Source organism: Lithobates pipiens, unplaced genomic scaffold, assembly GCF_037356315.1.
Source record: "Lithobates pipiens isolate NorthernLeopardFrog02 unplaced genomic scaffold, aLitPip1_a1.2 Scaffold_19, whole genome shotgun sequence".
In the NCBI taxonomy this organism is placed as follows: Eukaryota; Metazoa; Chordata; class Amphibia; order Anura; family Ranidae; genus Lithobates; species Lithobates pipiens.
Window position 1 is genome coordinate 170,478,440 of NW_027507764.1, and position 15,737 is coordinate 170,494,176.

The 15,737-nt window shown below is 44.0% G+C and overlaps 1 protein-coding gene across 1 annotated transcript in view; it reads right to left on the reverse strand.

Moving 5' to 3' along the window:
- DYNC1LI1 (dynein cytoplasmic 1 light intermediate chain 1) overlaps nucleotides 1-15,737 on the reverse strand; it is a 71,288-nt gene that overhangs the window by 30,790 nt on the left and 24,761 nt on the right. The window contains exons 2-4 of the mRNA XM_077491466.1: nucleotides 12,440-12,513; nucleotides 2,591-2,707; nucleotides 1,106-1,336 (exon numbers count right to left, since the gene is read on the reverse strand). Coding sequence (XP_077347592.1) covers nucleotides 1,106-1,336; nucleotides 2,591-2,707; nucleotides 12,440-12,513 — 422 coding nt within the window. The remainder of the gene's footprint in view (nucleotides 1-1,105; nucleotides 1,337-2,590; nucleotides 2,708-12,439; nucleotides 12,514-15,737) is intronic.

Sequence of the window (15,737 nt, forward strand, 5' to 3'; positions counted from 1 at the left end):
GGACTACCCTACATGCAGAACGCAGCCACACATCTAAAAAGGAGCCTTAGGAGTAACCTAAACCTGAGAAACCTCAGCTGCATTCACTATAGTATTAGCCTGCATTGGGTAGCAGTGAACACACAACTTGTGATTTTCCCTACCTTCGTAGTACAAAAAAAACTCACTTTGTGCTTGCAGTGTCATTCATTGTTAATGGCACCCCAAACGCGGCAACAAAGACATGTAGTTTTGCACACAAAAAAACCCCTTGCAAACACACTAAAAATCTACAAATCTCAAATAGATACTTGAGCGTCTTTGCCACATGAGCGGCCCATTCAAATGAACAGGCTTCCCTATGCGTAAAAATGCACAATTTTTATTTTACAAAGACATGCAGTAGTGGGAATGGAAGTTTATTCAGATCTTCTCTCTAGGCTCCACGTTTGACATGTTCTGTCAAATTCTTATGAGAAAATTCTGTGACGGATTCTTAAGCACCTAACTGGTACATAAATTAATCTATCACAAGCCAATCTTTTTCCTATGACTGTTGCATTTGTACGGTGGATTCTCTTGTTTGTCACTGTGGTGGTTTGATTTCTGTAAAAAGATACTTTATTTTATGTGCTGTACAACTCCATAGAAGGATTATTAAAAGCTCATAATTTGGGAAAAAAATAAATAAACAAACATCTGTCCAAAAGGTGTGACATTTTTTAAACTACTGGGAGACAGATTTCTACTGAGCATCTACGGCCCCCTCCGGCCCGGTTCACACTGATGCAATGTGGGAACTGCATTCCTGTTAAAATCACATGCGATTTTGCAGCAGTATGATTTGAGCCATTTATTCTGGCTCAAATCATACTGCATTCGCACTAAAATTATGCAGGACCTTTTTTTGCCACACCAGAATCACACCCATGCAATCTAATCCTGCAAATCGCACTGTTTTTGCAAACCAATTTCAGGGTGTCATTAACATACACACCCGCAGTAGTTGGCATGAACGGGGTGCGAATTTCATGCAGTGCGGAAACCGCACAGAATTCGCTGCGAATTCCGAACTGCATCAGTGTGAACTGGGCCTTAATGAACTTCACAGATAGAGTTCACTTACTTTTCTCTTCAATCTCTTTCATTTCTTCAGGTGGGATTTTTAGTTTATCTATGTGTTCACGGATAACACTGGCCCACTTCTGAAGTGAATCCAAGGCCAACCAAGGCCGCGACATATCTACCACCAACATAACCAACGTGTCCCTGACACTACCGACATCCATGGCAAACTTCAGCAGGCCCTTGTGATAAAGATCACCATCCAAAATCCACACGTTACATCTGGTTTGATCTGCAAAAAGATCAATTTTAGTTACTACGTATACTGTGAAAATGAACATGTCAAGACAATATACTAAAAGATCGAATTAAATCAGTTCACAATACAGCAACGAAAAATTACTACATTGTAAACTTAAAAGGATAAGCTCACCTTTGCAAAAAAGAAATAAATAAATAATAAATGCACTTTTTTTTTCCAAGTACAAAAATATGCATTTTTTTTTTTTTGTTTTTTGTTAGGGAGCTATAAAGCATTGCACCCACAACATGCAACATGTCACAAAACATGAACTTGTCCTTTAAAAAAAGAGCATATTTGTAAAGCCTTGAATCTGACATTCACTGCAGGCAATCATTCAGGTACATGCATTTTAAAATGACAGTAAAATTGATTTACTGCTTGAAAGTTTGGTGAAAGTCCCATTCACTGCTTTATAAATATGCCCCAAAAAGGTGCGTTTAAGTAAATAGGATAGCAAGCAATAGAAAGAGAAAGCAGTTTAGCTTCACTGAACTAAAATGTTTTTTTTTTTTTTTTTTTTACTTTCCAGACATTTTCTAAATTTTACTTGTTGATCTTACCTTACCACAGTGTATTGTCTGCTTCCTCTCTCGTGACAACAGTGTACAACCTACTAAATTTTAGGGTGTTTTGTCATCCTCTGCAGAGCGTTACTCATAGAAGACTACGAGCCCGCTTTGGCAACACGAGGACACAGCATCTTTCTTCTGAATTAGTGTTGTCACTCTTAAAGAGTAGGTTCGCCCCACCCGCCTGTTGAGTCACCCCTAGTTTTGCCCCTCCTTCCTGGTGAATTAGAGAAAGCAGTTAGTACTGCTAGCACTACCTTTTCTGCATTTTATTTCCAGGGAACTGAACGTTGACCATTTACTTTGGTTTCTTCAGTCCAATTGCAGCGAAATAAACGGTCACCAGGGCAAAAAAAATTAGTGGGAACAGGAAGGCACAGATGGCACCCCTTTCTCTTCCTACCACTACTGTTTTTGTCTGTGTCCTTGTTGGAAAGTTCTCAATACATGAAGAAAATCTCCCCAACATGGACGAAGACAGCAAAAAGCATCTGACAGAGGATCTAACCTTCCAAAAACCGTTATTTAAAACAAAAGAAATCCCATTTTGGTTGGGGTGGCTCTTTAACTCAAACCGGCCTTTTTGTGTGTTGGAAGTTTAGCCAATATTCTGTTACTCGTTTCTATGTTGTGTTTGCCCATTATTGATCACCATCATTTCATCTCTACTTGCCATCTCGGTCTTCATCATGGACGTTAATGTAAAGATATTCCATTCCTCTTCCTTTCTTGTACTCTTCTATTCCCTGAAGCTTTCCTATCAAACTTGTCTTGCCAGCTCCATCCTCACCTGTAATCATTTGATGAGGACGTCAATAGAGAAATTAATTATACATTACGCATCATGATGTACAATATATTTGTTTAGATTGTAATGATCATTAATTTTACCCAATACAAGAATGCTTTAAATCTGTATGCTAAACCCTCACCTTGTAAAATAACCCATTCAGTTTAAAATAGAAATAAAAAGGCAAAAAATGTGTGGATACATATAAAAATAATAATAAAATAAAATGCATACCCTTTCCCCTTCTATGCAAGTGATTACATACTCCCTTGTTCTCAGCTGCATATGAAGTAGGGGAGGAGAAACAGCAGAATACTGGTCTTCCCAGTGAACGGCTGTGCAGGGGGGCGGTCAGATAAAATCTGATTTGGAGGATATAGCACAGCTTGAGAACTGACCATGCTGTGCTCTCCTGCCTACTGTGGTCAGTTTTTAAGTGGTAGTAAAGTCTCTATGACAATATAAAATAATGGGCCCCACTACCAAAAACGTAGCCCTCCAGCGATTCGCTGTCAGGGCTCTCCCCGGTGCTTCCATCTTTACCCGGTTTGGTTTTGCATCTCAGGGCACTTGATTGGCCATGCCGATGTGATGTCACACCCGTGCTTGCGGGCAGGAGTCACACTGCTGCGGCTTGCAGAGTGGGCTGTAAATGTGAAAGGAGCTGTGCATGTGGGGTCCACACATTATCCGCTGACAGGTGGGGGGGGGGGGGGAACATGTATGACAGAAGAGACCGCTAGGGTCTCTTCTGAGATGAAAAGCCTGCCTTCAGCGGATTTTAAGATTCTGAGTTTAATACCATGTTAATAGGAAAGCTTGGAGACTGGAAGGAACACCAGGAATTTCACACAAAAAGGAATACATACAAAAGGAAACAGGAGACTGCACGGTCAATTGGATGACAGAGCCTCAGTCAACTGTCCCTCATAAGAATTTCATCTCATTAACCCACTAAGGGGATGTCCTGAGAACATTGGCAAAATTTGGCATATAGGCAGAAACAAAATTGTAGTTTGTAGACTAGGATACAGAGTTCTGCACCCAAACATCTAAAATGTCCAAGGACCAGATGGCCAAGTAGCCTAACAGACATCCTCCACTCCGAAAATTAAGGGCAGCCCTTCAATATGAGAAGGCCTTGCTTGTGGACTTGGAGGACTTTTTGGACTTCTGGACTTGTAGCAGAACAGAGTTCCAGGCTCTGCCTTGGACCTGGATGCCTAAGAGAATTATAAAAGGAAAAGGAACTGAAGAGTCCCCAAACATTATGGGTCGAAACAAGTCAGCACAGTTATGCAATAGTCATTATTATATGCGGTGTATAACTCCCATGTTTGCTACTTCCTGTATTTGGTATGGGTATATTCCCATTCAAGCTCATATTTTAACGCTCATGTTACAACCCATTTAACCTTTCAATAAAGACATTTTTATTCTCTACCCAACGTTCATCTTTCACATTTTCTACATCTAGCTGCCTAAACCCCCCGGGGGAATCTTCCCATTTTCTTTATCTATATTGTGGTGAGCAGCACCAGCCTCTCTCCTTAATGTGTCTTCTCTTTACTATACAATTTTTGGTGGGTAAACACCCCTTCCACCTTTGACACATGAGAGCTAAGACATGAGCTGTGCACTGGGTGTTCTTCTGTGTATATTTCTGTGTATAAATTGTGAATTATTACACCATATTACATCAATACTGTTTTTTTTGGGACAGCGAATGTTGTATATTAGGACACTAAGCAGATTTATAATATGGGGATCAACCTGAAGCTAAATCTCTCCCTTAGAGCTCACCAAACTAGCTGCGCTCTCTTACAAGTCTGTATCTCTTGCCATACCCGATCGAGCATATATTCTCAATCGTGGTGGAGATCGGATTAAGATCCTACCACTATGAGCAAAGAGGGCCCCTCGGGACCCCATATCACCTTTTTACTTTGGCCCAAATGCCCGCACTTCCCCTGTGCTTCCCCCTTCTCTGCATTCGCGAAGTATCTCCTCTCAACAAATCCCCTCAAATGATTAAGTAATGTGGTCATTTTTGGGTGGACTGAGTAACCATCTTCTTTGAAGTATACCATTAGAATTCATTGTGTACAGCCTAGGACATTTCTGTTATACGATTAATGAGTAATTGTTTTGGTTTTTATTGATATGGTTATACCATACATTGTACAATCCTGTGAGCTCGTTTTTCATGCCTCTCACGCAGCACTTCCCCACTTGCATTTCAGATCATTGGATCCCTGTGACCCCTCTATTGCCACGCGTTGCCCCGGGTCAGGGATCCTGTTTCCCTATGCGTCTTTCCGGCAGGGTGGGGAGCTTTTTCATCTGTGCTCCTATTTCATCCCATTAGGTGGCAGAGTCCCGGTTTGGGCCACAGGTGGGAGTGATCACCCTGACGGCAGCGTCCATGATCACCTCTGGAAGTCATGACGTTGTGCGTCGACGGGCCCCTCCACATGCACGTGTGACGTTTACGGCGGAGGCGATGACAGCGGTCCGGGCTTTGCCTTCAGGGACACTGAGGGAGCCACACGAGGTACACCATTGGCGGCCATTGTCTCCCTCTGTGCGCCGGGGGGGGGGGGGGGGCGGAACCTGCGGCACTTGTCATCCATTTTCCCAATATCCTTGTAATTAAGGATATTATTTAATCTTTGTAATGAGGGTTGATCAAAATGTGATCCCCCTCACACTCTTCTTGGACGGCCAGACCCTTTACCCCTAACCATAGGAGTAAGTTACAACCATCCATCTACTAATTCTTTTAATATTTAGTTAGATTTCATTAGTTGTTAATCTTTTATACTTATCCAACGTTCACCCTCAGTCCTGGATTTCCTATGTAAAATTTTTCTCTTTCTAGCCACCACACTCTAAAGCCCCCCCCCAAGTCCACAACAGACCCTTGTCCGAGCACGCTACCCGGCCGGCCAGGAAAGGGGGGGCGAGCGAGCGCCCCCCCCCCCCCGAGCCGTACCAGGCCGCGTGCCCTCAACATGGGGGGTGCCTTGGGGAAGGGGGGGGCCGCGCGGCCCCCCCACCCCAAAGCACCTTGTCCCCATGTTGATGAGGACAAGGGCCTCTTCCTGACAATCCTGGCCGTTGGTTGTCGGGGTCTGCGGGCGGGGGGCTTATCGGAATCCGGGAGCCCCCTTTAATAAGGGGGCCCCCAGATACCGGCCCCCACCCTATGTGAATGAGTAAGGGGTACAATGTACCCCTACCCATTCACCTGTCAAATAAAGTACAAAAAAAAAAACACAACACACAAGATAAAAAAAACTTCGGGGGTCTTGACCCCCTCTTCGGTTCTTCTGCCGGGCCACCGCGCCTTCTTGTAGCTCTTTTACAGGCGGTGGCCCGGTCTTCTGTCGCTGCCGCCGCCTTCCATTCTTCTTCTTCTTCTTCTCCAGGATGCCACGGACGCGCTGCGCTGCCACTTATATAGGGACAAGGGGCGGTGTCACATGGGTTGATGTCACATGGGTTGATGTCACATGGGTTGATGTCACATGGCGACAGTCCCAGCATCCTCCGGGACTGTGACATCGTAAGGGGGCGGGGTCACCATGTGACACCAACCCATGTGACATAAACCCATGTGACACCGCCCCTTGTCCCTATATAAGTGGCAGCGCAGCGTGTCCCTGGCATTGCGGACGGAGAGATCGTCGAGTCAACATCTCCTGGAGAAGAAGAAGAACGGAAGGCGGCGGCGGCGACAGAAGACCGGGCCACCGCCTGTAAAAGAGCTATAAGAAGGCGCGGTGGCCCGGCAGAAGAACCGAAGAGGGGGACAAGACCCCCGAAGTCGGAAGAAGAGGCCGTGGCGACGAAGAAGAATGCCGGGCTCCTCCGCTAGTAAAAGAGCTACAAGAAGATAGCGGAGGAGTCCGGCGAGAAGACCCCCGAAGACGGAAGACCCCCGGAGCTGTGCAATAAATTATTTTATCTTGTGTGTTGTGTTTTTTTTGTACTTTGACAGGTGAATGGGTAGGGGTACATTGTACCCAATACTCATTCACATAGGGTGGGGGGCCGGTATCCGGGAGCCCCCTTATTAAAGGGGGCTCGCGGATTCCGATAAGCCCCCCGCCCGCAGACCCCGACAACCAACGGCCAGGGTTGTCGGGAAGAGGCCCTTGTCCTCATCAACATGGGGACAAGGTGCTTTGGGGTGGGGGGGGGGGGCTGCGCGGCCCCCCCTTCCCCAAGGCACCCCCCATGTTGAGGGCACGCGGCCTGGTACGGCTCAGGGGGGGGGGGCGCGCTCGCTCGCCCCCCTTTCCTGGCCGGCCGGGTATCGTGCTCGGACAAGGGTCTGTTGTGGACTTGGGGGGGGACCCCCACGCCGTTTTTTTTCGGCGTTGGGGTTCCCCTTTAAGTCCATACCAGGCGGCAGGGCCAGCGACGTCTCCTTCGCGGGCCCCGCCTACCTGGAGACCCGCTCGAAATGAGCGGACTTTTCTCCGGGCGGGAAAAGTCCGCTCATTTCAAAAGTACGGCGGACTGGCATACACACGGCCGGATTGTCCGCCGAAATGCGAGTCCGGCGGGAAGATTGGAGTGCAACACGGCATTCTAAGTCCGCCGTACTTTCGGGTCAAAAAAGTATGCCGGAGGCTACACACGGGGGGATTGTCCGGCGGACTTGAGTTTGCCGGACTTTTCCACCCGCTTGTTTGATTGTGTGTACGCGGCATAAGATTATGCTCACTTGATCTGCACACAACATTCATACTCACTGATCCTTCCCTAATTATTTGGCCTTCACACTTTTTAATACTTTTTCAACCTTTCATCGCTTTTCAAAATTTTCTGTGATATCACTCACTATTCTACTGTCTGAGTGTAAAGACTTGGCCATTTTTGGCTTATTTACCTCAGTCATTAAATCTTTGACAATATTATCTACCTTAGTAAACATTATTATGAATTTAATACTATTAATACTCCCCTATTTAAATTACCAGAGTATATGATGGATTATCTTAACATTGTCTGACCATTCAATAGATAAATCGAATAAACTATAAATTTATATGGGTTTGTCCATGAGCTAATGCTCTGGTAATTGCCGCAGGTTCTGGCCCCGTCTCCTCTGGGGCGCTTCGGTGGGGGACATTTTTTTTTTTTTTTTTTTTAACATGTGACTCCTTGTATGCCACATTGAGTGGATCCTTGTCCTATTCTTGGTGTCTAGCTGGCACACAGAATGGTCTGACAGCTGTGTGGGGAATTTTTAGATTGAGGGGTACCATCAAATGCAGTGGTAACAATGCGCTATGTGTTACTAAACATTTTGCATATATTATATCTTGTTTTTAAACAAATCTGATATATTACTATAAATCTTTCCCTTAGCAATCTCTGAAGAGACCCCAAACATTATGGGTCAAAACGCGTCAGCACTGTTAAGCAATAGTCATTATTATATGCTGTGTATAACGCCCATGTTTGCTACTTCCTGTATTTGGTATGGGTATATTCCCATTCGAGCTCATATTTTAACACTCATGTTACAACCCATTTCAACTTTCAATAAATACATTTTTATTCTCTAACCAATGTTCATCTTTCTCATTTTCTACATCTAGCTGCCTAAAACCCCCCCCCTGGGGGAATCTTCCCATTTTCAAGGAACTCATTTTAGCTTTAGGAGTGGAAGGTACTCTTCCACCCTTTGAATTGCTTATGAAGTTAAGGGATTTGCCAAAGCAGCATTCCCCATCAAAGGGCATACACAAGAGATATTTGTTGCACAGATGCTCTGTAGACCAACATTTGAGCTAAAGGAGCATTTGCATATGTAAATGACTGGAGACCTCTGTGTTGCCTTGAGCAAATATTTGTATACACACTCACCAAGCACTTTATTTAGATACACCTGTTCAATTGCTTGGTGACACAAGTTGCTAATAAACCAATCACATGGCAGCAACTCAATTTAGGCTTCAGTTCAAACAAAGCACCAGAATGGGGAAGAAAGGGAATTTAAGTGCCTTTGACATGTATGTTGGTGCCAGACGGGCTGGTCCGAGTATTTAAAATAACTGCTGATCTACTGGGATTTTCACGCACAACCATCTCTAGGGTTTAGGGAGAATGGCCTGGAAAAAGAGAAAATATCCAGTGAGCGGCAGTTGTGGATGAAAATGCCTTGTTGATGTCAGAGGAGAACGGGCAGACTTTTTTCAGATAAAAAGGCATCAGTAACTCAAAATAACTACTTGTTACAACCAAGGTATGCAGAATACGAACAAACCTAGAAGCAAATGTGTTACAGCAGCAGATAACCACACAGAGTGCCGCTCCTGTCAGATAAGAACAGGAAAATGAGGCACAGGCTCACCAACAGAAGATTGGAAACACTTTGCCTTGTCTGATGAGTCTCAATTTCAGCTGCGACATTCAGATGGCAGGGTCAGAATTTGGCGTAAACAACATGAAAGCATGGATCCACCCTGCCTTGCATCAATGGTTCAAGCTGGTGGTGGTGTAATGGTGTGGGGGATATTTTTTGGCCCACTTTGGGTCCCTTAGTATCAATTGAGCATTGTTTAAACGCCACGGCCTACTTGAGTATTGTTGCTGACCATGTCCATCCCATTATGACTACAGTATACCCATCTTCTGATGGCCACTTCCAGCAGGATGACGCACCATGTCACAAAGCTCAAATCATCTCAAACTGGTTTCTTGAACAATGATGTCACTGTACTCCAATGGTCTCCACAGTGATCAGATATCAAGCCAAGAGAACACCTTTGAGATGTGGTGGAACAGGTGATTCGCATCAAAGGCTTCCAACACCTTGTTGAATCTATGCCACAATAAATTAAGGCAGTTCTGAAGGCAAGTAACTGAGTTAAAATAAACGGCGTTATGTAACGCAGTTACTTTAGAGGGTAACGAGTAATCTAACGGATTACTCTTCCCCTCATGGTAACTCAGTTCCCATTACTTGGGCAGAGTTACCTCAATTACATCTACCGCCCAGGAGGCCCCGCCGTGGCCGCGCTGCCTGGCCGTTCATTCCGCCGCGGGGAGGGGGGCTTTCACCCACTGAGCTGAGAGGAGGCTGGGACTCAGCAAGACTGTCTGGACGCCCCATCCCACTCCGCCTATCCAGAAAGAGAATGTAGGGAGGCGGGGCGGACACTGAAAAATAAAGTCAGCTGACACCAATCGAGTGAAGGGGAGGGTCTCTCTCTCTCCCCATGAGGAAAGGCATCCCTGGAGGCTTTTAAGTAAGTGACTGATGATTGGAATGGCAGTGCAAACAATCCATACCAAGTTCTCCACCACCTCTGCTTCTTACTGATCCTATTCCTACCCACCCACCATCACTTCTACAACAGAGGTGATGGGGGGGGAATAGGGTAGGGATGAGATGAGCGGTGGTGGGGGATGGGATCAGTAAGAGGCGCTGGTGGTGGGAGAGGATGGCACCACCACCGCTGCCACCCCCCCAGTACCACGCTGCCTGCCACCCCCCCCAGTACACCACCACTGCCACCCCCCAAAGTACACCACCACCTCTTCAAGTACCACCGCTAACCCCCGCCCCCCCAGTACACCACCACCACTTAAACCCCCTGATGTACCACCGCTGCCACCCCCTCAACATTTGGGTTCAAATAAATACCAAATGTTCTAAAATACTGTATATAGTGTTTTTATTCTTCAGTTAATATAAACATCTTTGATATTAAAGATGTTATAGAACGTAATTGCATTATAGAATATTTAAAAAAAGTCAGTGTTACTTTGCTGAGTAACAAATTACTTTTCCAATGTAGTAATTGAGTTACTAACGCAATTACTTTTTGGGAGAACTAATTTGTAACTTAACTAATTACTTTTTTAAAGTAAGATGACCAACACTGGTTACAAGATAATTATTTTTGTGTATGCTGCCACCCTTTAGTCATTGTTTTAACTCCATGTCATTTCTGAAATACCTCCTCCTGTGTATGATGTCATTTTTTTCTTTTTTTTTTTGAGCTCCTGTATTGTTCCTACAAGGCATACACTGAGGCTAGGATTTTTTTTTTTACTCTGACCACTTTAAAAAATTTCAATACCGATATCTACCTTATACTGTTCGCCTCAACTTTCTGCATGCATTAAAGATATTCCTGGAAGTTAAGTGTTTGGCGAGTTCAGCTATCGAAATATTATCTTCAGTGTGATAGCCCGAGGGCTTTCACACTGGAGCAGTGTGATGGCAGGGCATCACAAAAAAGTCCTGCCAGCAGCTTTTTTGGAACAGTGAACTCACTGCTCCTCCACTGCTCTCCCCATTGAAATCAATGGGGCAGCGATGTGATACTCCGGCGGAGTTTTGCGGGTGGATTTAACCCCTTTTCGGCCGCTAGCAGGAGGTTAAAACTGCCCCACTAGAGGACGAATAAATATAAAAACAAAACAAAACGATAGATGCAAGAAGTCAGATCACTGTGATGATCTGTGAAAAAAAATTCAATTTCTCATGAAAAGATAGTATTCAAAGTAACAAACGTAACAGTCCACCTAGCAGTGTGCGTGGGACGTTCGCACTTGGGTGCTAGGAAAACCCCAAATTGGTAGGTTCTTTGGAACCAGCAATACAGACAATGATAGTTCCTAATTCGTCGATAGACTTAAGGCACAGACACAATGAAGGAACGATCATAGTGTAGCAGGGTATGTTATCAGGAACAAATATAGACAAACCAATGCGCACTCACATTTGAAAGTGCTATGAGCTAGCACCAGCATAAACAACTTTAAGGTACCTCTGCACGCCTTCCTAACAGCCGCGGCGTGCATTCCAAGGCCAGGCATGTAGAAACCAGCAAACGCAAAAGTGATGTCAGTGAGGGACGGACAAACAGCCTCTATGCATTTTGTGTGATACGTCAACAGGAAGCTGCCAGTCTTTGCAACTCTGGTGTTCACACCCCATATTGGGTCTTCAGGGACAGGGTTCCACCAGCCAGGTACACATCAGCTCTGGACCTGCAAATCACTCTGCAGCTCAGATACAATGCCATGCACTATAGGTATACCTAGGCACGCGCCCTACACAGGGTTTAGTGACAAGAGACACATTCAAGGCCGGCCCTTCTTCTCAGCGAGGATGGGTATGGCTTTTGTGGCAATGTTGAGGATCAGACGATCGGGAAATCTGCAAAATTAGTCCTGGTTCTGCAGTAATTTGGTGGATGAAAAATAAATCTCCATAAGAAGCTAAGAAACCATTTTTTCTTCCTTTAGAGTAGAAAAAAACATTCATTCTCCTAAAGCAATAGTAAAAAAAACTAGGTGTGCTGGGAGTCAGTATACCGGGCTTCTCTTTCAAGGCCGCCACAGCTGTTCTCCATCCTAATCTGGCCCTATGCAGGTAGGAATGTAAGTTCAGGACTGTAGATTGTAAGCTCCTTGAGGGCAGGGACTGATGTGAATGTTAATGATAAATATGGAAAGCGCTGCTTGAATTGATGGTGCTATACAAGTACCTGTAATAAATAAAATAAACTGAACTTCGACTTTAATATTTTCTGTGTCACAGACAACATACTAATATATGCAGCAAGCAATGTCCCCAATGTGTTTTAGCAATACCCATTCCTAAAACACATAACGGAAAAAACAACCCATCTTTTATTTAGGTAAGTATTAATTACGGTACGATTAGGACCCCCAGATTTGTATTTCTTTTTTACTTACCAAGCACCAGCACGTTCTTTCCAGACGGTAACTTAGAACGAGACCTAGTGGAAACTTCACTCAGTATGGAGGACCTAAATAAATACAAAAACCTATTAGCAGGGTTATGTGATCCTTATACAATATGCAATACATTGCAAACATTCCTAAAGTGAAACTAGCATCAGATATTTTTTTCCCGTTATGCCTACCAAGTAATGTGCAAGTGTAAGGTTCATACACATTTGTTTTGATTATGAAGACCAAGGGCAATGCTCATTAACCTCTTGCCAACTACCAGTAGTACATTTACTGTTGGTGGGCAGCAGCCCAGGCAGCGTGACATACCCGTACATAGTGGTGTACTTCCTGGTTTAGAGGCGCACAATTGCGTGCACCCTGCTGATCTGTGCTGTGACACAGAACAAGTTTGTCAACAGATTGCAGCCAATCATTTTGGCTACATACCCCCTGATCAGCTATGGCCAATCACAGCACTGAGATCCGTGTGGTGGTAAACACAACACACAGATCTGTCTGGATTTCTCCCTGCTTTCACACACTGTTCAGAACTGAAACCAAGGAGAGACTCCAGCCAGATCAGCAGCACACATACACTTGTTAGGCCCACAGCTAACCCCTTGATTGCCCTCCTGATCACTCCTGGCATCTGGCCAGCATCATTAGTACAAAGTACAGTATTATCACTAATCACTGTATTCTAGTCACTAGTGATGTCAGTGTATGTCCCTCCCAGCCAGTGTCTGTGCCATAATGCCCACCACACTATCACAGTCACACTTTAACTGCCATTGCTAGTATAGCGTTTGCATTAATCAGTATCTTGATCACAATCAGAACTATACTAGTGTGCCCAATAATATAGGGTCCCCAAAAATGCAGTGTTGGCAGGCCCTATTTTCAGCACCTATGAGATGTAGCAGAATACATTGTGGCCTAAATTTATGAAGAAATTTGATTTTATTGGATACATTCTATAACAGAAAGTAAAACTTTCTCAAAAAGTTTTTTTTTTATTATAATAAATAAAATAAAAAAAATAAATAAAAAAACAGTGGTGTTTAAATAGCACCAAAAGAAAGCTGTATTTGTGTGGGGAAAAAACAAAAAGATAAATTTAATTTGTGTACAGTGTTGCATGACCACCTAACTGCCAGTTAAAGTAACACAATGCTGAATAGCAAAAAATTCCCTGGCCATGAAGGGGGTAAAACCTTTCGGTGGTCAAGTGGTATGGCTCCTATAGCATTTATGACATGTTTTTGAAGCATCAAGAATGCCTGTTAAATGCCCACAAAAAGTGTTGCTTTCCTAGTGGAAAGTGTTTAACCACTTGCTGACCGGCTCACACCAATATATGTTGGCTAAGTGGAATGGGTGCGCAAAACAACTTACCCATAAGCCGCTGCATCATCAGCGACTAGCCGGTGTCCGCCGGTGGCCCGTGATTAGGGCACAGGGAGATGCCTATGTAAACAAGGCATTTCCCTGTTCTGTCTAGGAAAATGACAGGGATCTACTGCTCCCAGCAATTGGGAGCAGTGATCTCTGTCATGTTCTAGTGAGCCCATACTCCCTACAGTTAGAACATGCTGAGGGAATACAGTTAAGCCCCCTAGTGTTTAACCCCTTCCCTGCCAGTGACATTTACACAGTAATCAGTGCCTTTTTATAGCACCGATTGCTGTATAAATGCCAATGGTCCCAAAATAGTGTCAAAAGTGTCCGATCTGTCCGCCGCAATGTCGTAGTCGCAATAAAAAAAAAAAAAAAAAAAAAAATCTATTATATTAAATCGTAACTATTATTGCGATTTTTTTTTTTACCAAAAATATGTAGAATACATATTGGCCTAAACTGTGGAAGAATTATTTTTTAATATATTTTTTGGGGATATTATAGCAAAAAGTAAAAACAATATTGCTTTATTTATTTTCAAAATTGTCTTTTTTTTTTTTTTTGCAAAAAATTTAAAAAACGCAGAGGTGAACAAATGCCACCAAAAGAAAGCTCCATTTGTGGGGGGGGGGGGGGGGGGCTGGGAAAGGATATCAATTTTGTTTGGGTACAGCATCGCATGACCATGCAACTGCCAGTTAAAGCGATGCAGTGCAGCATTTAAAAAAAATGACCTGGTCAAGAAGGGGGAAAATCCTTCCGGTCTGAAGTGGTTAACTATGGATAGTAAAACATTTGTTTCCTGCCACCAAATATCTTATACAGCCCACTTCCTGTTTGTCTGGTAAAAAGTCTAAGCTTATGACATCATGCACAGCTCTCTCACTCTTGTGGGAGTTTGAGGGGGGGGAATGAGTCATATTAGGACCAATAAAAGCTGCAGAGCTAGAGGTGCACTTCTGTGTGTCTGTAAATCCAGGAAGTGAACAGGCAGCAGCTTCAGCTGCCCACAGTTAAAATGGATGCAGCCAGATTCAGTGTCGGGAGATTTCTGCAGCATATTTGGCAAGTGCAGAATCACAGTATGTGACTAATATGCAAAGTGGTTGGAGGGAAGCTTTAGAATGGCAAAGATGTTTGCATTACAAATTATGTGAGCAGACTGCAGTTCCTCTAAGTAGTTAAACTGCCCTCATTTACAGACCGAAGTTCATTCCCTTGAGCTAAAAGAACCAAATGATACTTTCTTTATAGTTACTTTCCAGCACTTACAATGTTGATAAGCTTTTTTTTTTTTTTTTTTGGACAGCTGAGTGAGAAGAGAACGGCTCTGCAATTGTTACATGAATGAAATGTGGAAATGCTGGATGAAGATCGTGATGGGGGGGTTGATTCGAGATCCTGACGTTTTAAAAAAATTATTAATCGTGCACCATTTTGCTGAAGTGCAGAGCCCCTGAGCAGCAGTAAATCTTTAGGTTGTCAGCAGATCGGCCTCTGGCGACTGATTTTCAGCACATTGCCAAGAATAGAGAACAACTGAGCATGTGCAGAGCAGGATAAGACTGGATAACTGTATTTTAAACACAGTATAGGCACTGATTTATAATGCTTTACATTAGGTATACCTGCAAAAGTGGCCAGTCTGAAGGAATCCATCAGGACTTAACGTCCACTTTAAATTTTTAAACACAACGTGACTGCTTAGTGTGTACTGCACTGTGTGGTGCCTATTGTAATACTCATGGCAGGCATCGGAGGGCAGTCATGAGGCTTTTAAAACGCTGCATAAATGCCACTTAACACAGGGTATTGATGCACATGTGAACAAGCTCTAACACATACAGGCATTTATCCTCTCCCAGAGTTCACAGTACTCCCCTCATGGCACCCTGTCTGA